At 39.3% G+C, this 25,167-nt stretch overlaps 2 protein-coding genes and 1 long non-coding RNA gene across 30 annotated transcripts in view; 2 read left to right on the forward strand and 1 right to left on the reverse strand.

Moving 5' to 3' along the window:
* Positions 1-47: 47 nt before the first annotated feature.
* Positions 48-23,051, forward strand: ube4b (ubiquitination factor E4B, UFD2 homolog (S. cerevisiae)). 3 transcript variants are annotated; one of them, XM_031286411.2, is made up of 29 exons: positions 48-393; positions 2,128-2,347; positions 3,657-3,792; positions 4,372-4,459; positions 4,815-4,959; positions 5,095-5,317; positions 5,561-6,040; positions 7,021-7,125; positions 8,500-8,641; positions 8,990-9,090; positions 9,282-9,396; positions 9,785-9,868; positions 12,476-12,532; positions 13,272-13,388; positions 13,600-13,698; positions 13,792-13,905; positions 14,230-14,428; positions 14,920-15,058; positions 15,164-15,263; positions 16,223-16,350; positions 17,063-17,161; positions 17,468-17,703; positions 17,832-17,958; positions 18,087-18,231; positions 18,539-18,673; positions 18,843-19,034; positions 19,998-20,172; positions 21,573-21,719; positions 21,926-23,051. In XM_031286411.2, exons 1-29 carry the CDS (start codon positions 370-372, stop codon positions 21,988-21,990), a joined length of 4,137 nt encoding a protein of 1,378 aa, XP_031142271.1. In that variant the 5' UTR covers positions 48-369; the 3' UTR covers positions 21,991-23,051. The 3 variants fall into 3 exon arrangements, with proteins under 3 accessions (XP_031142271.1, XP_031142272.1, XP_031142273.1); XM_031286412.2 differs by lacking the exon at positions 7,021-7,125; XM_031286413.2 differs by lacking the exons at positions 5,561-6,040; positions 7,021-7,125 and having other exon boundaries at positions 50-393.
* Positions 9,105-10,520, reverse strand: LOC116040784. The gene is made up of 3 exons (XR_004102763.1): positions 10,207-10,520; positions 9,646-9,655; positions 9,105-9,118 (listed from the first exon to the last, which is right to left on the reverse strand). It is a non-coding gene; the product is annotated as an uncharacterized LOC116040784 (long non-coding RNA).
* A 936-nt stretch (positions 23,052-23,987) lies between the features above and the next one.
* The window catches only part of kif1b (kinesin family member 1B), a 62,620-nt gene continuing 61,440 nt past the window's right edge, over positions 23,988-25,167 (forward strand). For 11 of the 26 annotated variants that reach the window (XM_036008092.1, XM_036008105.1, XM_036008091.1 and 8 more), the window contains exon 1: positions 24,002-24,293. The gene's annotated coding sequence lies outside the window, so the exon portion shown is untranslated. Of the gene's footprint in view, positions 24,294-25,167 lie in introns of all 26 variants that reach the window. The other 15 variants (XM_036008102.1, XM_036008103.1, XM_036008100.1 and 12 more) reach the window with 6 other exon arrangements.

The raw sequence follows: 25,167 nt of genomic DNA on the forward strand, positions 1-25,167 counted from the left end.
TACATTTATCTGTGCGACACAGTGAAGCCCATCTGGTAAAGCCTCCCCAGTAGGCTCTTAGGTCACGTGACATTGTGTAGAACCAAAATGGCTGCTGCTGTATTTTGACGTATAATAGCTAGCTACTTTTCTTTTTGTTTCATTCTTGGTAGAAAACTAGCAAACGTTTGACTTCATTGAGGAACTGTATCTACCCACCCTCCGTATACTGGCGTCCTAGATTTGAATCTGAAAGACAATCAAGATTGACACTTATTTGTTTAACGAGTTGGACTATGCATATTTAGTTCTTGTACAGGCGAGCTAGCTGGCTCTGGCTGGCACACATTTAAGCCGTTGAAAGTGAAATAGCGAGCTAACCTAGCTGCGATGGAGGAGTTGAGCGCAGATGAGGTAAGGGACAATGGAGACTCAAAATGAGTGCCGAGAATTAATGTACCGCTATATTGCTAAAGTCACAATTTTTCTTTCCTTTCGGACCTCATGTCAAATGGTTTGCCACTAGCTGACTTGCTACTAGAGCTAGCTCAGAGGCTAGCATCTTCTAAACTGAAGAAATGTATCCGCGACAAAATCCCACATTTAACGCTTGTTCAACCCCAGCATAAATACGTTTGACCCCTAAGGTGTTTATATAGGAAAGTCAGTTAATATAACCGAGTGAACGAACTAGAAGTTAGATGTGTTCGTATATTTCTGTCACCGTTACTAATACGTTGATTTAATTTAGCCGGCGCAAAATGCTAACTAGCTAACGTAATGCTATAGCTAAATACTGTGCACAAACTGACCCATGGATTACATTGCTTTTATATAAAACAACTGAATTCATATAAAACATTGTATTATTTTTACCTTACGTGTTTTTACACGTTGTATTTTGACAGATAACGTTAGCTACATTGTGTGTACTGAGTTTATTTGGCATGTTTTCCTGTGGTAACGTTTAGCAAGCTGACAGTTGCTAACGTTGTTTTGCTAACAGACAAAAAATTAGCCTGCGAGACGACTCAGCATAAAAAACCCACCATTGTGCAACCATCTGTGGGCCGACTATGTGACCACTGAGCTGTTCCCCTTGAACCACATATAATATTTTATAAAGTGGTCTTACTTTGTCACCTTGTAACGTTACCCGTATTTAGCTACTCTATAAGTGTGCTGTTGATTTACTATAGTAATGGTTTTCTGTCGAGTTGCACGATTATACCTATACTCACATCTGACTCGTAATGTAGGTTATGTTCGACAAGGCTTGTATTTAAAATTTAAGACAATGTTACTGCAAAACCGACGAATGAAAACCGATCACTGCTTCAGTATGTCTTCTATCTGGGGCTAATTATCAGAATTTGCTTTAATGGCCAAGTAAGTGTTTACACATACAAGGAATTTGACTCCGGCTTTTTGTTGCTCTCTAAGTACAAACAGAAATAGATATACGGCTAAAAACAAGGACAACAAATGTAACGACTGCTAGATTTACGTTTGTATATATATATATATGTGTGTGTGTGTGTGTGTGTGTGTGTGTGTGTGTGTGTGTGTGTGTATATATATTTACACATGGATATGCATACACACATCTAAACAAACAGCTCTGTGAGGATTGTAAACTAAATACAATAGGGCAATGCAAAAGTGCAAATGTTGCTGAAATAAATAATTATAAATATAACTGGTTGCTTATTTAGCTGTATATATCTAATTAACAAAGATAGATAATGAAGAAAAACATGTCACCTTACATTTCTTATCTTATCCAGACTGATTGTGTTCTCAACATAGACAATCATTTTCTCTTTTTATTGCACTATTTGCACATAACACTGTACATTTCATATTTTATTTATTATTACTGTATATTTGTTTTTATTATATATGTTAAAAGTCTGGATAATATATGTTGTTTGTATACCTGGAGTGGTAACAAAAATAATTTCCCCCTGGGATTATTAAAGTATTTCTGATTCTGATTCTGTGCCAGTCGTTACACATGCATTTTTACTATACATTATAAATAAATCATACATTTCAACAATATAGGTTAATATTATATAGGGCTTTCCAGTGAGCTTCCATAGTACTTTTAGTGAATGTGTAAATTTGCTGATGTGTTCATTTAAGATCCGCAGAAGGCGACTGGCACGACTGGCAGGGGGACAGACATCACAACCCAGCACCCCTCTCAGCACACCCCTGACATCCCCACAGAGAGAGACTCCCCCAGGACCCCTCCCTGGACCCTCAGGTGCCGTCCCCCAGCCCCTGCCACCAGCTGCCTCTCAATCATTGGGTCTCAATGTCCACAGTGGTACCCCAGCCACATCTCCTATGGGCACCTCCGGTAAGAACTGAATAGGTTCTTACAATAGATCAAGTTTTGAGATGTATTTAACCATTTTGTCATAGTAACTGTTATTGCAGGCAATACTTTAATCAATCAATTTTTATTTGTCACATGAAATCGTACAAGGCACATTTTCAGTAAAATGTTTTTTAGGTTAAATACTTGTGATTTAGGATTAATGTTAACAACAGGCCAGGATCCACTCTGCTTTCTCCGGTTATCACCATAGAGTTTTTATTGTTAACCTATTTTATGATCTTAGTCTAATGCTATCATCCTAATCGTCCTGCGTCGTCTCTGAACCTTGGAAGATAAAAAAAAAAAACCTTGGTTGTTGGAGCGCATCACTGAAAGGGACCTTTATATTTGTGACCTTGATATTTGAACAGCCAAGAACCAGTCATACACCCATGACATTTAAACAAACAGCAGTAGCCAGTGTCCCTGTGCGACAGCAAGTGTAGGCTTGTTGTACAGAGTTGATGCTTTTATGCATTGCTCTGGAAAATACACTAGTGAGCCATGTATAGATAGAGTGACAATTTCCTGGCATTGTTTGTTGGAATGCATAGATGTGGTGTTGTTGCTATACAAGGCTGCCTTTTTATGGCTTGTAGGGCCAGTGGTGCTTTTCATAACTGGGGAAATTTGTGATTTTGGTATTGGCAGTTACGCAAGCCTTCATTGCATATTAATGTATTTGTTATGAATATTCTCCTTGACACTCTTGTGCAACCAGGAGTGAGTTGTTAATTCCAGTCCTTCACCCACACTAGGATCCTGGGTGTTAATCAGCTTTCTCTCTACCTGTTTGCTTTAATCAGGGCTTATAAAGGTATAGCACCCCATGTTGATCAAAAACAACAATCTGAGCCTTTGCTAACCTAGTGTGGCTAAACAATTTGTTCTTCAATAAACAATAGTCCTGACATAAAAAAATAAAACTAAGTAGCTACTTAAAGCTAATAAACAAAGTTTATTAAAAGTGTGATACCATATTGTACAAAAACTAAATCCGAGGCATCATAGCATGATGAATATAAAATAAAACTAAGAAAAGACATGACCGACTAAAGTCAAAGGCTCTAAGTACAAAAATTTAAATGAGCCGTAATAGATACATTTGTAGAGCAGACCTAGTAGATTAAACTGTCTTTGCGAACCTTATCTCCTCTGGTAGGTCTCTGCAAAGTGAGGGGGCTTCGATTGCAGAGATTCGATCAGTCTAGACATTCAGAGAAAACAGAAAAGCAAACAAAATTAAAACCTTCAAAGGTGCTCACTTGTGGTGTTTTTTCTTTTGCAGGTGTGGCATATGGTAGTCAGAGCAGCGAGGGTGTGAGCTCCCTCTCCAGCTCCCCCTCCAACAGCCTTGAGACTCAGTCCCAGAGTCTGTCTCGATCGCAGAGCATGGACATTGACACTGTCTCCTGTGAAAAGAGGTAAGAGTTTATCATGGCATATTGTAATAACCAGTTCAAAGTATTTAAAAAAAAAACAAAAAAAAACGATACTCCATCAAAAATCTGATGATCAAAAAAACTCTTCTGTGGGCTTAAAGGCTGGCTGTAAAATAGATATAGTTTTCTTCATCATGGAGAACAGTCTGTGGTCAGCTTGAATTATATCCGTAACAATAGATTCCAATGGTGACAAGTTTTCATGATTCACACTAAAAAAAGTGTAGAACATTAATTTACAAGATGACCACAGAGATGCATTAAAGATCTCAGATTGTTTCTATGTAAAGGTGTAACAATATTCAAGAGGGACTTACTCCTTTTGAAATTACTTCAAAGTTATATTCTTCTTGTGAATATTTGTAGCGCAACCACAAATACAAATTAGTGTTTCCTAGCATGGCCACATGTTTTGCTCTTACTGGCTCTGGTTATGAAGTTTGTTGTGAAAGAGATGAGACAAATGCAACATTTTATATGGACCATCGAGGTTTGAGTGTTAGCATGGTCTGCTTAGGCATGAAGATACTTTCTAAGCACTGCACCTCTGTCTTATTCCAGCATGTCCCAGGTGGATGTGGACTCAGGGATAGAGAACATGGAGGTGGAGGACAGCGATCGCAGGGAGAAGAGGAACTTGACTGAAAAGGTAAACGGCAGCAGTGAACATTACTCAAAAGAGAGGGTCTTTTATCTTTAATTACTTAGCCTACTTGACTTTGATCATGCCCATTTTGAGATTAAGTGAGTCTTTAAATGAGTAACTAAAGTAAAGGAGTCTTTGGGTATTTACAGAAGGTGATTAGGGACTTTCCACAGGTGCTACTCTTGGTTTCATTTTCATTTATTTCAGTTCATTGATACATACCTGTTTCTTGATAGACCAGAGTAATAATGAGATGATGATCATATGTATCATGATAATCAGAATAATGCTAGTCCATTTAGTTTACTCTAGATTGTGATCAAACCCTCAGTGTTGTCTCGCTATTTCTGCACCTCAGGAAACCTCTGCAAACTCAGATGTCTCAGAAGAACAGGCGCTGCAGCTCATTTGTAAAATCCTTCGCGTATCGTGGAAGGAGCAGGATAGAGATGTCATCTTCCTCCCTTCACTAGCTGCAGAGTTCCACCAGAACCCTAAAGATGGTATGTCACTGAATAACGTCTTTATCGCTGTCACTGTAATGAGCTGAATGACTGTGAAAAGGCAAAGTTTTATTTACAACTCACTTCCTACATTTGATAACTTGACTGTTATCTTTTTTTCCCCCTCTCCTGTAGTGTACTCTGACTTCAAAGACCTGATTGGCCAGATCCTGATGGAAGTCTTAATGATGTCCACCCAGTCACGTGTCCACAACCCCTTCGCCAGCTTGACCGCCACCTCTCAGCCAATTGCAGCCAAATCCGCCGACCACCGTCTGACGCTGGTGCAGCCCTCCAGCCAAGCTGGCAGCCCCATGGGCCCCAGTGCAGGGTCTTTTGGAGCCAGCTCTCTGTCCAGGCAAGTGCCTTAACTCAGTATAATGAGCTCTGACAGTGTAACTCCCAGTGACATATCAATGCTCTCGATTGGTCACCTACACTCACCTCAAAGGTGTGCTCTATTGATATTTAATGTGATTGGAAGCTGCCATGTGTTTTTCTTTTTTTCCTAGATTTTCTGATTTTGCTTTGATAATTTCTATTTTTTAAGACATCGTTGTTAGATGAGTTTTGCCAATCATCGTGTCAATGTTGTCCACAGTCTGTATGGGTGTGGTAGTCCTCAGTCGATGGCTTTGGATGCAGCCAAGAGGACCTCCCCATCTCTCCCCACCCCTACTCCACCTTCTGTACCTTCCACACCCTCTACCCCACAATTCATTGTGCCCCCTAGCCCACCTGCTACTGCTACTCCGAGACACACTCTCAACCCTCCATCTGCTCCAATGCCCATCTCCCAGCGCTATCGGCCTTACTCTGTCTCCTCTCCCTTGGGGGCTCCTTCCCCATCTAGCCCGGGTCAAAGAGGATTTAGCTTCTTTGGACCCTCTCCTAGCCCTGCAGGGCCCTCTGTTCCACCTAACACCCCAGTTCCTGTGCCACCACCCAGCCCCCAGTCCCTCTCCTTGATCTCACCTAGGGCTCGCAACCAACCATCCTCCACACCCCCTCCCATGGTGCCCCCTTCTCCCAGATCGAATACCCGACAGGCTGCCTTTGCTTCCAGGATCCCACCGTCTAGGTATCTCATCTGCTATTTGCATGTCGGTGTGTGGTGCACATGTAAGCATACTAAACCATAACTTTTTGAGAATCAACAAGATTTGAGGTTGGGTGTGAACTGAATCTTTGGCCAGATCCCTTTATTGTATGTTGCTTCTTTTGCTAAGTTTCATTCAGTCAGTTCTCATCTACACAAACTTATAATGATCCCAACTGGCTAATATTTAGACTGCTAGTCTAAACGTCAGTGAACAACCTCTTATCTTAGCATTTTTATGTATACAAATCTTAAGTTAATAAAAATGGAGAGTTCCAGCAGCAATTGCAAAAAAAATAAAAATATATATATTATGTTATCTGTTACAAATGCCCAAATGGTGATTAAGTTTGAGGGAATTATTAAATATACAATAAAACATTTCAATTTCTACTTGCATTACTTGAGATTTAACCAAAAATGCTAATATATGGGGTGTTGAGACAATTAACAGGCATTCTAGTTTGAGTTAGTATTGCTTGTTGCTAACATGTTATAATTTTGAAAGATCTAACCCATTTGCAAATAACTAATAGTAGATATAGTTAACACACATGTTCTATAAGTCCTATGTTGCTATGAAATTCTCGAGCAAATAAGATCTGGCTTACGCCTCTTTGCATTGGCTTGCTCAAGACAAGTTGTATGAGTGATTGTGACAGAACCTTTTTTTTTTTTTTTTCAACCGATAACTGAACTGACTGACTGGCTGAATAAAAGCTGCAGATAAAATGCCATTAATGAATATTTAAAAAGCAGCACAAGAAGTAGTCTTCAAGCAAGCATGCAACCCTCCAGCATCCTTTCCTTGGTGCTCCCGTCTTCCTTGTCCTCTTTTCTTGTGACTTGTTACCATTCCACATTTGTCTTCAAGTTTTTCCACTTCCCTTCTGTCTCCTCATGCTTGCACAACATCCTCTTTTCTTCCATCCTTTCTCCTTGTCTTTTCCTCGTCGTGTTAGCCCCTTGTCGGTCCTGTTCTTTGCCCTCTCTGACATGTCTCAGGACAGCAGTGATGAAGATTCTGAGGAGGAGGAGGATTTTTCACGGGTTCAGTTTGGGTCCAGGTACACCGCTGCACGGTGTGTGTTTGTGTGAGCTTGCTCAGTTATGTGTCCACTGCATGATCCAGTGGGTCCACGAGGCTTACCACTAACGGCGCACAAACACACCAGGGTAGAGTGGTGAAAACTGATGTAGGCTTCGCCATCTTTCATCAGATGTTTAGACATAAGGTCCCTTAAGTATAACTTTTAATACATAATGTGGTGGTAAGTATTAAATACTCTTTCTACAGAGCTGCATAGAATACATCCACATTCTTTGTAGTTTTAGGTCTGCCAGAGTAACTGTAACCTTGAACCTTCAAAATCCTGTCCCATCTTAAGACATTTATAATATAATTTAACCCTGTTAGTACAGCATGAGACTGTTATGCCTTTGGTAGACTTGAACTGTGTGTTATTAATTTAATGATCAGGCAATATCATTACGTGAGATTCCCTTCTCTATGGACATTTGTTTGTCTATGTCAGGGGTGTCAAACTCAACTCCCCTAAGGGCCACACTAGAAAATGAGAATCATATCAAGGGCCAGACATAGAGTTTATTGCTTTTGTCATGGGAAAAGTCAAATATCTTTTACTGTATTATTGCATGTCTCATATAGTCTTCTCACTTACAGTTTGGTCGACAAAAATGTCGAAGAAAATGCCAAAAACGTTTCGAAAAAGCATCACAAATGTCGAAAAAAACCGTTGTGAAAAGTGACAAAAATTAGGTGGGCCAAAATGTATTGTGAACCTAAATGTGTATATAGGGGCCGGATCAAAATTAGCAAGGGGCCGGATTTGGCCCGTGGGCCTTGAGTTTGACACGTGTGGTCTATGTAGTTAAGTGTATAGGTTAGATTTAGTTTACCTTGCATCACATCTTTATTCAGGAGAATAAAGATACATTGTTATTTGACAGTATAATGTGTTGATTTTATTTTAAACTTCATGGACAATTGTAGCACAGGGCAGAGGTGATATTTCTGCTTACAAAGTTAATTTAATTACCTCCTAAGGTTTGCCATGCATTGAAGTAGCTCACATACAGGTTTTGCAGTTATAGCTGACCACTAACAGCTCTTGTCACCACCTTTGTCAGTTAAACGTGGGAAGCTGAATCCTAATATCAGCTTTAAAGGCTTTCTGCAGACAGCTCTTGAATGTTTAATATTATCTCTTTCTCTTTCAAGAGCCCACTACTGAGATGCTGCAATGCTGTCACTAATGCTTTATAGTCTGTTTCTTTCAGGACCCTTGAGAGGGGGTTTAAATTTGTTAACCATGCATACATGATTGTTTGATGCTAACGCTATATCTCTCTGTGCTGTGATGTTTTCTGTTATTTAATGAGCGGCTCTGTGTCCTTGTTGTTTACCTTTTTGTTTATAGTCTTGGTGCATGTGGAGTGGGGATGTCCTGTGAATCAGCAAGCGACCGCTTCACCATTGAAGCATGCAAAGAGACAGAGATGCTGAACTACCTCATTGAGCGTTTTGACAGTGTTGGCATGGAGGAGAGGAAAGCTCCTAAGGTAAGTGTCTGTCTGTAAGACAAATGTTTATTCAGATGATTTATACTAAACGTATTGTGTTCTTTTCTTTTCATATTTAGAGATTAAATCAATCGATCCTTCTTATAGTTCTTTTCAGCTTGTTCGTCATGTCTTAATTGGTTACAAAATGTCCTGAGGACGGAAGAACGGTCTGTATCTCAGAGACTAACTGTAGGCCAGATGATCTGGAAACAAGTGAAGGTTTTGCTCGACAAAGAACACTTTGATTCAACAGAGCCCAGAGAGTTTCTGTGAAATCAACAGCATACAATTTTACATTTACCTCCAACTGTTTTCTCTCTTGTCCTATCCATTTCTGTTTCTCAGATGTGTAGCCAACCAAATGTCAGCCAGCTTCTCAGCAACATTCGCTCTCAGTGTATTTCCCATGTTGCCCTGGTCCTGCAAGGCGCCCTGACCCAGCCGCGGTAAGAAAGCCAGCCACACACACACACACTGTGACCATCTTTGGGTTATTTTCTTATCTGTTGTTATACTTGTGTATGTTCTGTTCCTTTTCGTTTTAGTCTGAGTCTCCATAGCAACTACTTTTCAACTTCACTCCACAAATTATTTAATTTCCACACAATGCTTAACTTTCTATGTTTTCTACGTGTAGGAGCCCTCTCCATCAGTCTTTGCTGGTACCTTATCTGCTGTGTCGGAACCTTCCTTATGGCTTTATTCAGGAGCTGGTGCGCATTACCCACCAAGAGGAAGAGGTTTTCAGTCAGGTGGGAAGCACGTCCGTCCATTTTTGGTACATGTTGATACTTATTTCGGGTCACTTTGGCTAAAACCTATCCCAGAAGACACTGGGGCAAGTAGACACTACATATCTCATATTCACTCCTATGGGCAGATTGAACTACACTGTACTGATGTTTAGTTTGATTAAATCTGTCTCTGCAGGGAAGAATGAATATATGATATACAGTAGCAGTTTACACAGTCTATGTAAATAAATGTTATTGGGTGGTCACTCTAAAGCACCTTCACAGTGATGAAGAAATTGCAATAATTAGGCCAACATCAGACAACTTTATACTGTGAGCTAGAAATGCAATTCTAAAAGTGGACATGGCCCTGATGCATGACATGTTTGCTTTCTTGTTTTTTCAGATCTTCATTCCCATCCTCCATGGGCTGGCTCTTGCGGTGAAAGAATGCTCCTTTGACAGTGACAACTTTAAATTCCCCCTTATGGTAAGGAGATGTTGTCCTGGCCTGACCCATACTGTAGTACAGGGGTCTTCAACGTTTTTGAAGGCAAGGACCCCTTAGCTGAGAGAGAGACGCATCAGGGATCCCCTACTACAGTGATCGTCAACTGACCCGCAGAATAATCACGAATTCAGAAAATGTAAAGAGGAAAAAATGCGTTCTGTAAAGCATTTCAAGCATTTACAGCAGGTAACATTACACAGGTAGAGCACAAACGCAGCCCCTGTATTTGCATCTCTATTCACATGCCCGGGATTCTGTACAGCAATGCCTGCGCTCCACACACACACAGCTGAGCCGAGATGTGTGTGCGTTAAAACACGCAGTACCTGACTGGGAACGATACAAAGAGGATTACCAACGGCCGCTGGGGCAGATGCACTCACGCTAGTCTTGTTACTGTAAGTAGGCTACAATAAAACCTTTGTGAGTAAAAAGTCAATACTTATCAATGCACTCACCTGTAAAGACAGGCATAAAAATGTAGAAAGCAATATTTCAATGTGCTCTGTCTGCTCAGTCCACCACGCTGTTTTACACGAACACAGCTCAACTCTGCAAATAGAGAATTTTTACAAACAAGCTAAAACAAAAGCTGTCGGTTTGTAGTCTAACTGTTTATCTTAGTTTGCTGGGAATCTTGAAATTTGGACAAATTCTTATAAATTTAACTGCTGGCTGAACGAACCATCCTCTCCGCTGGAGCGGTCAATCTATGGATGTATTAAGTCCAAAACGTGTACATGTGGCTACTTAATATGCACGTGAATGACGCGACCATTATGTTCTTCATTCTTGATGATGATGCTGGTTGTATTATTTTGCAACAACATTGTTTCATTGCAAATGGGCATAGGTGACGAATGCATAGCCTGCTTATCTGTCCATTCATCATGAAAGCTGGGCTTTTCCACATCAACTTTTCGCTTCAGCCTGTTTGACAGTGACATTCTTACCTGACAACAGCCGTTTCTTTCTGCAAGCATTTTCCACCAATCAGGATGCTGCATACTACAACCATGTTTCCTAATCACAGACTTTAACCATCACTCCTCAGTGAACTGCCTCATAGTCTGAGATCTTTTTCTACTTAAAGAGCTAGTTATCAGTATGGAGTTTCCATGTTTTTTAGGAGTTTGCTCACACTAATACATGTAAAATATATATATATATATATATATATATATATATATATATATATATATATATATATATATATATATATATATATATATATCATTTCGAACAAAAATGGGCGTATTAGGAAGTCCGGCCCCCGGAGTGTCTGCTTATAAAAATTCTGGCCCTTGGAAAAATGTAGTTGATGACCCCTGCCCTACTACATATATTGTATAAAATGAAGTTGCATATTAAACTGGGCCTTTTTAATAACATGTAGGGCGGCCTAAAGCCTTTATACATACCTTTTTTTAATGCATAGAATACTAAGCTATTAAAATAATTGTGGGCATTATTTATGAATCATCTTTTAATGTTAAACATACATTGAATCCTTAGGATGAACTCTATCTGTGGATGGCTATTTTAGTGACTACCTTACATACAGTATAGGCCAATAAGCCTAATATTCAGCAGGGCTTTTTCACAAATAGGCAGATTTTTTTAATTTGCTAATAATATGTTGGATTCATGTTAACACATTTTTAATATATTTTTAAAAAACTTTCAGGAAATGAACAAGAATTTGGCGGACCCCCTATGGGCCCCGGACCCCCTGTTGAAGATCTCTGCTGTAGTACCAGGCATGAGATGAGACTTAAATGTAGTTACAATTGCAGGGAATATGCAGTACATAATGAGGTCCTGGCAGCCTGTTAGACAACCTGTCTGCTCAGTAGATAGACAGCTCTATATGTACAGTATAGTACCCATGTGTGCAGATGTAAATATGCAGTATAATAGTGTTTTCATGGTTTTGATTCTCCTCATGGATGGGTATGATGATTATTCTCTTCCTGCTTTGACAATGTAATCTCATCCTATCTCACCTTCTGGGGAGCGGCAGTAGCTCAGTCAGTAGGGACTTGACTTGGGTGCCAGTTCAAGTCCAGTGCAGACCAGGAATGGAGTGACTGGTAGCTGGAGAAGTGCCAGTTCACGTCTTGGGCACTGCAGAGATGCCCTTGACCAAGGCACCTAACCCCCCTGCTGCTTGGAGCGCCTGACTATGACAGTTCCATCACTCTGACATCTCTCCATAACAATAATGCATGTCTATAGGTCCTCTGTGTGCATGTGTGTTTTTCAGGCCTGTGTGTAGTATATCTTCTTCATCCATGCTAGCAAGCACAATAATAAAGTACTGATCTCATCTGATTTGGACACTTTGGAATTTGGTGTATTCAAGTAGTTTATTTTCAAGAACTTTGTCATTGGAGTGTGTTAAATTATATTGCAGGCTGCATGTTGCTGGTTGTAATTAGCTTCTTACAAATGTAACAAGTAAATAATATATTGAATAATCAAATCTCACACCATTGCTAATTGTATTGAAGTCATATAATGTAACCAATTTACCTGTAAACCAAACTTGAGTCAAGCATTGTTTGTTTTGTTTTGTTTTTGCAGGCATTAGCTGAGCTTTGTGAAATCAAATTTGGAAAGGCTCACCCAGTGTGCAATTTGGTGAGTATACCTTTTGAGTAGCCAAAGCTACATTATGACACTGAAGTGTTCATCATTATGTCCTCATGGGTCAGATTATTTAGGCAGGTTATTTCTCAAAACAAGTCGCCAAACATTTTAGTTCTAATCTCTAAGTATGTGCAAGTTTGGCATGGTTTATACCTTCATCATACCAGCATCGCCGGTTGACGACAGCAGAGAAGAATGTGCTCTGCTTATTTTATTCATAACACTCAGTCTTCTTTATGCTTCACAGAAGAAGGGCAAGCCAAAATTCCCCTGTACATGGAAAAGCCTATATTTAGCAACAGCAACCTCTCAAATCAAGAGTTCTTTGAGTTTATATTAAGGTCACTTAGTTGCTTGTTAAATGTGTGTTCGTTCATTATGTTAATATCATAACTACTGCATGTTTTTTCTGACAATAAGGCATTTTTAAAATTATCTTTCACTGAACAGAAGAGCTCTCCAAATTTCATTGTACGATTCCATGTACAATGACAATAAAGGCTATATATCTATTTATTTTTTTATTTAGTAACTAAAACTGAGTAAGAAGGTAGGAACACAGTACTTTCAGTTCATTGTTTTCCACAGCTGTTGACAGACCTTTCACTGGAATTTAGCCTTTGGATGATGGGATGGTTACTAGCACCACTGGACAATAAAAGGTGTTAAATGTTCAACACAAAAAAAAAAAAAACATGAAATATGTGTCTGTCATGGCTCTTCTGTACAGGCAACTTCACTGCCTCTGTGGTGTCCCAAACCTCTGAGCCCTGGTTGTGGCAGAGAGATCCAGAGACTGTCCTACATGGGAGCCTTCTTCAGCCTCTCTGTGTTTGCCGAGGATGATGTGAGTTGTCTCATCAGTTTCAATAATAAAAAAAAACCTGAGTAGCACTAGATTGTAGCCAATTTGCGTTGTATTCTCATACTTCAAGGTTCTGCCAAAAACTGAAAAGAGCCGACCTAATTCAATAATACTTCATAAACAAAGCCCGACAAATTGTTTAAAGTACAGACAATCTTTAATGAATAAAGTCAATGCTTTTTTTTTTCTTTAGACAAAAGTAGGAGACAAGTATTTCTCTGGCCCAGCCATCACTATAGAGAACACGCGAGTCGTCAGCCAATCATTGCAGCACTACCTGGAGTCAGCAAGGGTGAGTCTCAGCTTCATAATGCATTTATTGTATTATTATATATGTCCTTTGTATATAGAATAATGTGTTGAAATTATTTGTCATCTTTTTCAGGGTGACCTATTCAAAGTTCTCCATAACATCCTACTAAATGGAGAAACGCGTGAGTGGGCTCTTAATTACATGGCAGCTCTGGTCAACTACAATGTGAAGAAAGCTCAGATGCAGGTAAGTTGCAAAACTAGTTCATTCCACATCCAACAGAATTATGACAATAAATGTCACTTTGAGTTACCAAACTAACACACACGAGAAAATCAGTTGTGTAAAAATACAATTCAGTTTTAAATGTTTGTATACATTTATTAGTATTTCTATTAAGTCTGAAATTTGAATAAATGAAAAATAGACTATGCAAATTATGCCCCCCACTGTGTCATTAATGTACTGTAATCAACATAGTTTTTTTTTGCTGATTTGTTCATATATGCAGGTTGTAGGTACAGCTTTTGAACATTGCCATTGTTCTAAATTCACTCTCTTTTCTCCTAGACTGATGACAAGCTGGTGTCGACAGACGGCTTCATGCTCAACTTCTTATGGGTGCTGCAACAGCTGAGCATGAAGATCAAGCTGGAGACAGTGGACCCTTACTACATTTTCCACCCACGGTGTCGCCTTGTTGTCAGCCTAGAGGAGACGCGTCTGAAAGCCACCATGGAGGAGCTGAAGAGCTGGATGGCTGAACTGCGTAAGTTGACATTTAATAAAAATACACAGATTTATAATTGCAAGGACTTTTTTGGTACTAATTTAAGTAAGTCGACTCCATCATTCATAGATTACTGCCATTTTGACAAATCTGTTAATTACACATGGAGGAGCACTTTTGCATCCGTTTTCAGAATGATTCATCAACATTCCAGATCTGTGATTTATTTTTTATTGTCATCCAATTTGTCTCAGATGAATCATTGTTGTGTTACTGTCTCTGTATTCCATCTGCCTCTGCTTTATTTGGAGTCATGTACAAAATAATAGCAGCTACTAGCAGCTACACATGCTGCACTGTATTTATGTCATACATTACGACCTATATGATCTAATGATATATTAACAAAAAAAGTTCTTAGGCAGTTAAGCTGAATTTTAACTGTTTTGATACTGGCAGATTTGGTCTGACTGATTGTGGTATGTGTTTCTATATGTGAAATTATGAACTTTATTTGTTCACATGGACAGATGAAGACCCCACAAAATTCTCAGAACCCAAGTTCCCTACCGAGTGTTTCTTCTTGACACTGCACACCCACCATTTGTCAATCCTACCTGGCTGCAGACGTTACATCCGCAGGTTGCGAGCCATCCGTGAACTGAACAGGTATTTTATTCATTTTCAGGGAGAATGCAGTACACACACACATACACACACATATTTATAGCATGCTCAGTCAATGTGTGTTTCATGGTCTTTTTCCCACGTTAGGACTGTAGAGGAGCTGAAGAACAGTGAAAGCCAATGGAAAGATTCTCCCCTGGCTAGTCGACACAGAGAGATGCTTAAGCGATGCAAAACCCAGCTCAAGGTTAGTTTAACATCTTTTAGATGCACCCTCTGTCTTTCCTTGATTAATTGATTGATTGGTTAAACCTTGAACACTGATTTGAATCGTACAGTGGTGCTCATAAGTTTATGAACCCATGCTAGTTGAATAAAAAGAGGAATACAAAAAATCATTTTTTGGAAATTGATCTTAATGTCTTAATTAAATAAATTAGGAAAAATCCAACCTAAAGACACCAATTTTCTTTGTGAATGAGTAATGTATCGTAAATAAATATAAAATGTTCTTCCTTAAAATACAGGGGGCATAAGTCAGTACACCCCTATGTTAAGTTCCCATAGAGGCAGGCAGAGTTTTATTTTTAAAGGCCAGTTATTTCATGGATCCAGGATACTATGCATCGTGATAAAGTTCCCTTGGCCTTTGGAATTAAAATAGCCCCACATCATCACATCCCCTTCTACCTAGAGAATGGCATGGGGTACTTTCCATAAAATCATCTCTCAATGCAAATCAAACCAGCTTTTAGGCTAACTGAAATAAAACCATGCCAATCTCTTTTTCAAATCTTTTTTGAAATCAATTTTCAAAAACCTTTAAAAATAAAAATCTGCCTGCCTCTATGGAAATTTAACATAGGGGTGTACTTACTTATGCCCCCTGTATTTTAAGGAGGAACATTTATTTATTTACGATACATTATTCATTCACAAAGAAAATTGGTGTCTTTAAAGGTTGGATTTTCCCTAATTTTTTTTAATTAAGGCATTAAGATTTTAACTTTTCAGTCAACTTTAGCATGTGTTCATAAACCTATGAGCACCACTGTACATACCTACAAATACTGAGCTCTCAGTTAACTATATTTGAACTTGAAGAGGAGCCAGGACTATCCTTTAAATGCTGAAGCATGCAGTAGTCTACGATACAGCATATTTAGAGAGATGTGATGCTTATTGTGTGTGACTTTGTCCTGTCAGAAACTGGTGCGAGCCAAAGCTTGTGCTGACGTGGGCCTTCTGGATGAGAACTTGCTCCGCAGATGTCTGCAGTTCTACAGCACAGTCATCCAGCTCATTCTTCGCATGGTGGACCCTGCCTACCCGAAGTGAGTCGCCCTGCCACTAGGGTTGCATGATATTGACAAAATGTGATATTGCGATATCGATTATGAATATTGAGATATCAATATTAATTTCGATATTTTTAAACATATAAAATTACAAAGGTTATGGGAAAACACATCAAAATAGATTCATAACAACGACCATGTCTACAGAAAGGACATGTTTTACATGGTTGTACAGTATAAGATAAATAAAGAGAACAGGACACAACTTTTCTTTCGCTTCTCTGATTCGTTCCGTTTTGTTGTCACTCTGTCGAAATATGTACACACGTGGTACGCTACATAGGGTTTGTCACGTAGTGGACCCGTGCGCTGATGTGCACTAACATGTGCAAGTGGCACGGTAACTGGCCAATGAAACATGATCATTATAGCGTTTCAAGCTCTAAATCAAACACGATTAAGCCACACAGCCAGCAGACGGGATGCAGCGCTCCACAAAATATTGCATACTTATTGCGACAATTTCGATATGATATTGCGCAACGTGATATCGCGATAACGATAGTCGATATATCATGCACCCCTACCTGCCACTGACAGACCATGTTACTGTTGTACTGATGCAAAAGGAACAGATGTGGTATCACACAAAGCCTTTGTTTTTTCTGTCTTTCATGCTGTGTTCTCTTCAGAGTGTAATATAAATCAAAATGTAAGGACCATGTTTGTTTCTTCATTCCTTACGCAGCATTAACCTGCCGCTGCACCCTGAGATTCCCAAAAGCTTTGCTGCTCTGCCTGAGTTCTACGTTGAAGATGTGGCTGAGTTTCTGCTTTTTGTCGTGCAGTAAGTTTATATTTTAGTCTTGCACTCTTGTCTCATTGTTCAACCATGTATTAACAAATCACATCTTGTGGATGGGAGTAATAAAATAAAACACTGTAACATGCCTGTTTAAAAGAAAGGACGATATAATCTGAGGAAAAGATCTATTAGAAGTCAAAGAAAGCTGGGACACACAAAGTAATAATTTATCAATACAAAATATGTGAAAATTCTTTGTGCTATAAATCAGAGTCTGCATCCATACAGAAGCTAAAGCTAAGAGTTATGTATAAGCTGTTTTTGTTTGATCCCCTCCTCCACCTCCAGGTATTCTCCCCAGGTTTTATATGAGCCGTGCGTCCAGGACATTGTCACCTTCTTGGTGGTGTTCATCTGCAGCCAGAACTACATCAGGAACCCCTATCTTATCGCCAAGTTGGTGGAGGTGTTGTTTGTCACCAACCCTGCTGTACAGCCTCGTACTCAACGATTCTCTGAAATGATGGAGAACCACCCGTTGTCGGTCAAACAGCTGGTCCCCGCCCTCATGAAGTTCTACACTGGTGAGTTCTATGTATACTGTAATTGACAGCTGTTGTTGTAGTGAATGGGATGTAGTGTAGATTCTTGACTGTAAGGTCTTGATCCTTCCCTTTTTTCTTTTTAACTAAAAACTGTCTCTTCTGGTCAGATGTTGAGCATACCGGCGCCACCAGTGAGTTCTATGATAAGTTCACGATACGGTACCATATCAGCACTATCTTCAAGAGTCTCTGGCAGAACCTTGCCCACCATGGCACCTTCATGGAAGAGTTCAAGTGAGTTTGCTTTTGACAAACAGTTTGTGTCTGTAATGTAAAAAATGACACAATTTGGGTTTGAGACAATGGCAATCAATTCTAACCTGACCTACTTTTCCACCTTCTTTCATGCTCACCCCCTCTAGCTCTGGCAAGCAGTTTGTGCGCTACATCAACATGCTGATTAATGACACCACCTTCTTGTTAGACGAGAGCCTCGAGTCCCTGAAGCGTATCCACGAAGTTCAAGAAGAGATGAAAAATAAGGAGCAGTGGGAACAACTGCCTAGGGTCAGTGCTCAGCCTTATAGGGTCTTGTATTTATTTACCATGCATTCGGACAAGAGTAATGGTTAAGCTTAATATACTTCAGCAGTAAAACACAGAAGTTTGATAATAAAAAGCAGTTAGAAATTAAAATGCTAAATTTTAAAAGGAAGAGATAAAGAAATGAAGCAGCAAAGAAAAAATGGTAGCAAAGTGGTTATTGTGTGAGCTGCAGCATGTTGTCGCCTCACTCCTATTTGTGCTGAGCTGTGAAGGTAACTTGCAGAATAGATTAGAATAATATTGTTTGTGATTATGTGCAAACCTTTAGGAGCAGCAGCAGAGCCGCCAATCCCAGCTGACTCAGGATGAGCGGGTATCTCGCTCCTATCTGGCCCTGGCCACGGAGACGGTTGAAATGTTCCACATCCTCACCAAGCAGGTCCAGAAGCCTTTCCTTAGGCCTGTAAGTGTCGCTGCCCCCACTAGACATTTTGAAAAATGGTCACACTTAAAGTTGATATGTTCTAGGCTCAGTTATACAATAACAATTATGTAAAGGCAACATTATCAGCCTACATTGGTCACTCTGAGCTCAACAAGTGATTCTAAACTGTGCCTTCTTTTTCACACAGGAACTGGGGCCTCGTTTAGCTGCCATGCTAAACTTTAACCTCCAGCAGCTCTGTGGTCCTAAGTGTCGGGACCTGAAGGTGGAGAACCCCGAGAAGTATGGCTTTGAGCCCAAGAAGCTCTTAGACCAGCTGACTGACATCTACCTGCAGCTAGACTGTGCCCGCTTTGCTAAAGCGATTGCAGATGACCAGGTTGGCACTAAAGTTTAGAGTTGATCACAAGTACAGTATTTTCACTCACAGATTAAGCCTTTCTTTGTGTAAGAAATACTTGCTGACTCTAATGCTAGCGCTAGTTCGAGTGGCAAGGTGCTACCGAACGCTAAACAAGACATAAAATGTTACTGTCAACTTTGATGACGTGAAAACACACAGTGAGAGGGTCAAAGTTTAGCACAAAAACAGGGACAGCACCTCAAACAAGTTCACGGCTATTTTAATGTACAAATTTGCCATGGTTAGCATTTCTAAGCCTCTGTTCTGATTGACAGGTCGGCATGTAGCCACACCCTAAAACATCCCCTGCTTTACCATCTATTTTAAAGTAAATAGACGGAACATAATTTACAAAATGAACATCATGCTGTATTAAAGACTTGAAACTAGCGATAAGACCATAAACTCATTATGAAAATGTTTACTGAGGTAATAAATCAAGTGAGAAGTAGGGTCATTTTCTCATTGACTTCTATGTAATCAGCCCCCTGCTGGAAATTAGATAGAGGCAGGTATAAAGCACTTCCGCATTGCATTTACTTTTCATATCTGAAAGCTCCGTCCATTATTTTTTAGTCTATGTTCTGTATTGATGTTATTGGGCTTAAGCGCCACAGACAACTACATGTCAAATATTGACTGTAAGCAGTTGATAATAAATGTTTGTTTTATGGAGAATACTTTGGATGATAACGTTCCAATTACATACCGATTTAATCTTATCATTTGCCAGTATTGTTCATATTGTAGAGTTGGCAGTGTGTATCAGATGTAATAAGTTAGGGAACCCAGCTGCTGCTTGTTGCATACAGTGTCACAACCTATAAAAAAGTCTTAAATATGATGTCAATAACACACAATTAAGGTACTGAAAACCTCGACGATGCTTTTCTCTTGCAGCTCCCTAACAAATGTTCCCTCTTTTTGGTCTATGTGCAGCGGTCGTACAGCCGCGAGCTCTTTGAAGAGGTGATCTCAAAGATGAGGAAGGCTGGTATTAAGTCCTCTATTGCCATTGAAAAATTCAAGCTGCTATCTGAGAAGGTGGAGGAAATAGTCGCCAAGAACTCTCAATCTGAAATGGACTACAGTGACGCACCTGACGAATTCAAAGGTGTGTGTGTGTGTGTGTGTGTGTCTCCTACAACTTTTATCTCTGTATATCCAGTTGAGGTAACTTGTTTTAAGAAGCACTGCATCTGTGTGCTTTACTATCAATCCCATGTTATCAGAGGATCCATAAGCCTGTTTCTCATTTTTCTCTATAGTTGCCAATATTACAGATGCCCAAGCCTACATGTATTTTGACAATTCAAGCCTCCAAATCTTAAATTTTGTTCGTATTGTCCTGTCCAATACACTAAACATCAACCAAGGTCTTTAAATACAGTTTTTAATTAAAATGTATAATGTTTAAATATAAAATGTAATAGGAATAGAAAATATTTAGGTGAATCATTGGTAAGAAAAAATGATGATAAATATTGATTCTGATTTTTTTCTTTTTTTTTTCTTCTTTTTTTTACCCCTAAAATGTAATGTTTTTTTGTGGTTACTCTACCCACATGTAATATGTCACTGAATCTTTGGCCCGAAGCAGGAAAAGTCACTTAGAAATCTGGTGTGACCTCATGTCAGTCAGTGCAGAGTCAGACAGACAGGATCTTCAGCAGCCTCTGTTGCTGTTGAATTCCAGACATTTTCAGGGGCTTTTGCAGCTGATAGAGGTCATATAGACAGCTTAGAGCAAGGTATCCTATAACCACTGACTTAATATAATCTAGAAAGAGAACGTGGCCCACATACCTCCTTTGATTCCCAGATATGCCAGCCAACCCACCACAGTTGACAGGAGTGTGCCGTACAGGAGTATCATCTTTCTCTGTGGTTAAAATCTCCCACGCCAGGTTTTATTTCTGTAATGCACGTCCTGCTGTAACAACCTTGTGACATTTCATTATAGGGCACACTTTATCTAAAGCTCTCATTAAGTATTATTGGATATTTTCTTTACTGGTGTTTTGATAGGTCCACCAATATTGCTGTCAAATAAAACACTTCGACATGTCACAATAGTTTGATAAATACATGCCTTACATGGTGCTAATATTTAATTTAGTTATTTGATTTAGTTTAGTTTACTTTATTTTTTCTTTAATTTATTGATTCTTAATTCAAAGACAATTGCAAAAGCCAGAGGGTAGATTAGCTACTAGCTTACCCCTGTTCAGATATCTTCTCCAAACACAAGAAGCAGCCTGTTGAGCAGGCTATGATGTTTGTTTTGCCTTTTTAAAATTTAAAAAAAAAAAGGAGAATGGGCTATGATGACAATAGCTTTTGCTGTGATGAAAGAAAGGTGCCAGTGCTACTGCTGGTAAAACTCACTTTCTGTGTAGCACAGAAGCACAAAATCAGGATTGTCAGTTGAAGCTTGTTGCTTATTGTTTAAAGAGTGTTTGGTCCTTAATCGTCTGTAAAATGTGCATACAACTTTTTTTTTTTTTATAATAGACCCTCTGATGGACACACTGATGACTGACCCTGTGATACTGCCTTCGGGGAATATCATGGACCGATCCATCATCTTGCGCCACCTGCTGAACTCCCCCACTGATCCCTTTAACAGGCAGCCACTCACAGAGAGCATGCTGGAGTCAGGTAACCCCACCATGATGCCTTTTCACCAGTAATTACATGTAAAGTTCTGTTTAAGGTAGGCAAGAGCAGAAGTCTTTCTTACTAGGAGCAGCAAAGCAATTATCTAGTTTTAGATTCAAGGCAAGTGATTTAAGGACATCTAAATGTCAAATTAAACTGCTGTTAGTTTTTTCAATGGTCTTAACAATCTGTTGTTAATTCTACAGTCCCTGAGCTGAAGGAGAGGATCCATACCTGGATGAGAGAGAAACAGGGTGGACGGCCTGTCTGAGGACATGTCCCCAACGTCTGGCCTGCTAACCATCATTAAGAAAGCTGTCCAAATCGCCTCAATTCAGTGTCACTACTACCAATGACAAAAAACATTTGAATGGAAAAAAAGACTTGATTTAATTTTTATTCGCATTTACCCTTTTTGTCTCAAACCATCATCATGGTTCTAAAAACAAAATGTAATAAAGTTAAGACTTTTAAGTTTTTTCTCATGAGTTTGTGTATATATATATCCAAATATATACATATATTTAACAAGAGTTAGTTAATGCATTATAGTGCTGCAAGAATACGTTTCCACCACCAACATGTTTACCAGCGAGGTACATAGTCACTTCATCGTCATTTTCCTTTACGGTTCTCATTTTGTTTTGTAATACTCTGTATGTTGGCTTCATTAAAGACTTGTGATTTTAGGGAGAGGGGAGGGCAATACATTTGGGAGAGTGGGTGGGTTCTCATAAAAATTGCTAGCCCTGAGTTTTCATTATCAAGACTGTGACAATGATGAACTTGAGTCCACATAATAAATGCTAATGTCCCAGAGCTAACAGATGCACATTTTGTGCTTGCAGACAAAGTTCAGAGCTGGGAATATTCATTAAGGATGTAGCTTAATGTGAACTAATCCTAAATGTCAGCTTCCATTTGAGTACAGTAGGAAGATAAGCAGTGGTTTACCAAAATACAGTATGTTCAGTTGTTCCTTTCTAGTCACATTTTCCCTGCTGACTTCAGTGGACTGAATTTACTTCAAGTGTGTGCATGGCCTCAAGTCCAGAACCTCCTAAGCGCCTCGTGGACAAATAACCCTGTTTTTTGGCAAAATGGAAGGAACATGAGAATGTAGCATGACCACCAGAAACACCATCGTAGGAGCACACCATTAAAAGTCTGCTCTTCATAACCACTGACGTCTCATGTCAAGATGGTCTCTCAAATGGCACTGTACCTAACATGACCTTGCTGACCTTAACTGTACAGGAAATTATTTCCTTTAACCACATACCTGTTTTGGAAGCTAGAATTTTGAACTGAAATAAATGATGATGCACATTATTTCAGAACTCGTCACTGTTTTTTCCACAGATTAATGTCATAGTGGCCTTGTTTGGTATTTTTTTAGTTTAGTTTATTTGACCTTATGACAAGAGGACGTTACATTACGTACACAGGACTACAAAATGTCAGAGATAATACAAATTCTAAAACGTATTTCTTTAATAATCCTTTATGTAAAGAGAGTTAACATGCAGCAATCTAGATGACATATTAACAAATGCAATAAATACCTTTTATTAACAAAATCACTCCAAGTCAAACAGAAAATTATATTCACTTCATACAAGGTATTACTTTCATGGTAATCTTACACTTGGTTGGATGGTTACTGATTTGTTTTTTGTGTGCAAAGATAATTTATTCCAATTCCTGGTAACACAAAATCTGCTTTTCTAATGGGGTTTCCCAAATGCAGAAGCTTAGTCATTCTTCTACTGCAAATGTTATAAACTAATGGACTTGGCAACTGTCCCATTTTTTTTGGCAAGATTGAAACATGGTGTATAATTAAGGGTAAACTGGAGTAGGCTAGTTATCCCGAAAAAAGATAACCCATTCGTCAGTCTTGAAGCTGTTCACATTGTTGCACACCATGAAAAACCTAACTGCAAAAACTAAATACAATACATTTAAAATGAGATTGTAGACATTGTGATGTTTATGAAATGAGATGTGCCATACTCTATTTCTAGCTAGACGGCGGTCTTTGCGGTGACCCGGGTGTTGCGGTGACAGCGGTGCGGGGAGGGGTGGGTAGAAATCATTGGTAGAAATCCTGCAGTGTGGCGTCACGGCGGAAAAAAAGAGACCCCACCCACTCCCTCTCTCTTCCGATTTTGAGCATCAGCATTGGCTCTGCGACACATTAGTCACTGCTCTCTCTTTGTTTATTGGCCCTTCTGGCTGTCAGTCAGCATGACAGAGAGGGAGTTGACGTAATCTCTTCGGTAAATCAAGGGATTCTATCAATTCTTCTTTTCGCATGTTGTGTGCAGATAGACGTCCGCCTTATATCTTTACTGGAGAATAAACTGGTCAAGGAGTAACCGGTTGCAATCACAGGTCCCTCCGGTGGAGGATACCGCTATAATGGTTGTTTTTCACCTAGCTGGACTTTATTACAGTTTTGGTGCTCGCGGATTTTGATTTTTTTTTTAAAACAACTCATCTTGACGCCCGCTAGCTAACGTTAGTTCTCGCTACTGTCCTATGGTGTTGTCTCGGTGAGAGTCTTCAAACGTGAGTAAAAACGATTAATTTATTTCTTTATTTATATTTTTTTATGTTTACAGTGCACGAGGTTGTTACAGGTTTATTTCAGGCAGTTGTTGGTCGATGGTGAGCGGTTTTAGCTAACGTTAGTCACAGACGTCCAAGTGTTTTTGGACCATAAACGTTAGTTCTGGTTCCAATAACAGTTGTATACTCCTATTTAATTTGCAAATTATACAATATTATTTGTTTAAGATCACAGTATTTGTCTATGCTTGGATAGTTAAATCCTTCAGAGACAACGGAGGTAGTTCCGTCTCGTGCCTACGACTGAAGTCACAGCCTTTAATATTTCATGACTTAACTTAGCTTGCAATAAAATATATAACACAGTTTAAAACATTGTACCCGTTAGGATTTAATGTTAAAATCCTGAAACCCTCCCATCCAGGATGCATCAGAAATAGTGTGTCGTGTCTGTACGTGCTGCTAAAATAAGCATGCAACTCCTCCCTGCACTATTCCACAACATACAGCAGCGGAGGATTAGCCTACTTCCTAACATCGGCGAATTTAATAAAAAAAAAAAGAGGAACGTTTAAGCTCTCTGCATGCACAGAATGAACACTGTTAGATAGCAGACAGGCCCAGCTGCCCCACTCTAGCCCACACAAAATAGGGTAGATAGAATTTCATGGGCGTATGCTTTAGCAAGTATGGCTGACTGCAAGGAAATGGAAAAACATGAGTTATTTGGCAAATGTAGTCCCGGGGCGCGGGATGTATAGCTTTAATTATCTGTAAACACATTGGAATGTTGTTTATAATTAAAAATAAAATAAATAAATAAATATATATATAATGTTTATGCAACCCAATTATTACATGCAATATTCATATT

Source organism: Sander lucioperca, chromosome 12, assembly GCF_008315115.2.
Source record: "Sander lucioperca isolate FBNREF2018 chromosome 12, SLUC_FBN_1.2, whole genome shotgun sequence".
Taxonomy (NCBI): Eukaryota; Metazoa; Chordata; class Actinopteri; order Perciformes; family Percidae; genus Sander; species Sander lucioperca.

What these genes read in the sequence shown, in the direction of transcription:
- ube4b (XM_031286411.2), top strand. Translation starts at nt 370, where the DNA reads ATGGAGGAGTTGAGCGCAGATGAG. An exon ending in AGGAGAGGAAAGCTCCTAAG is followed by an intron (nt 8,642 to 8,989) that starts GTAAGTGTCTGT and finishes TCTGTTTCTCAG; the next exon opens with ATGTGTAGCCAACCAAATGT. An exon ending in ACTTTAAATTCCCCCTTATG is followed by an intron (nt 9,869 to 12,475) that starts GTAAGGAGATGT and finishes TTGTTTTTGCAG; the next exon opens with GCATTAGCTGAGCTTTGTGA.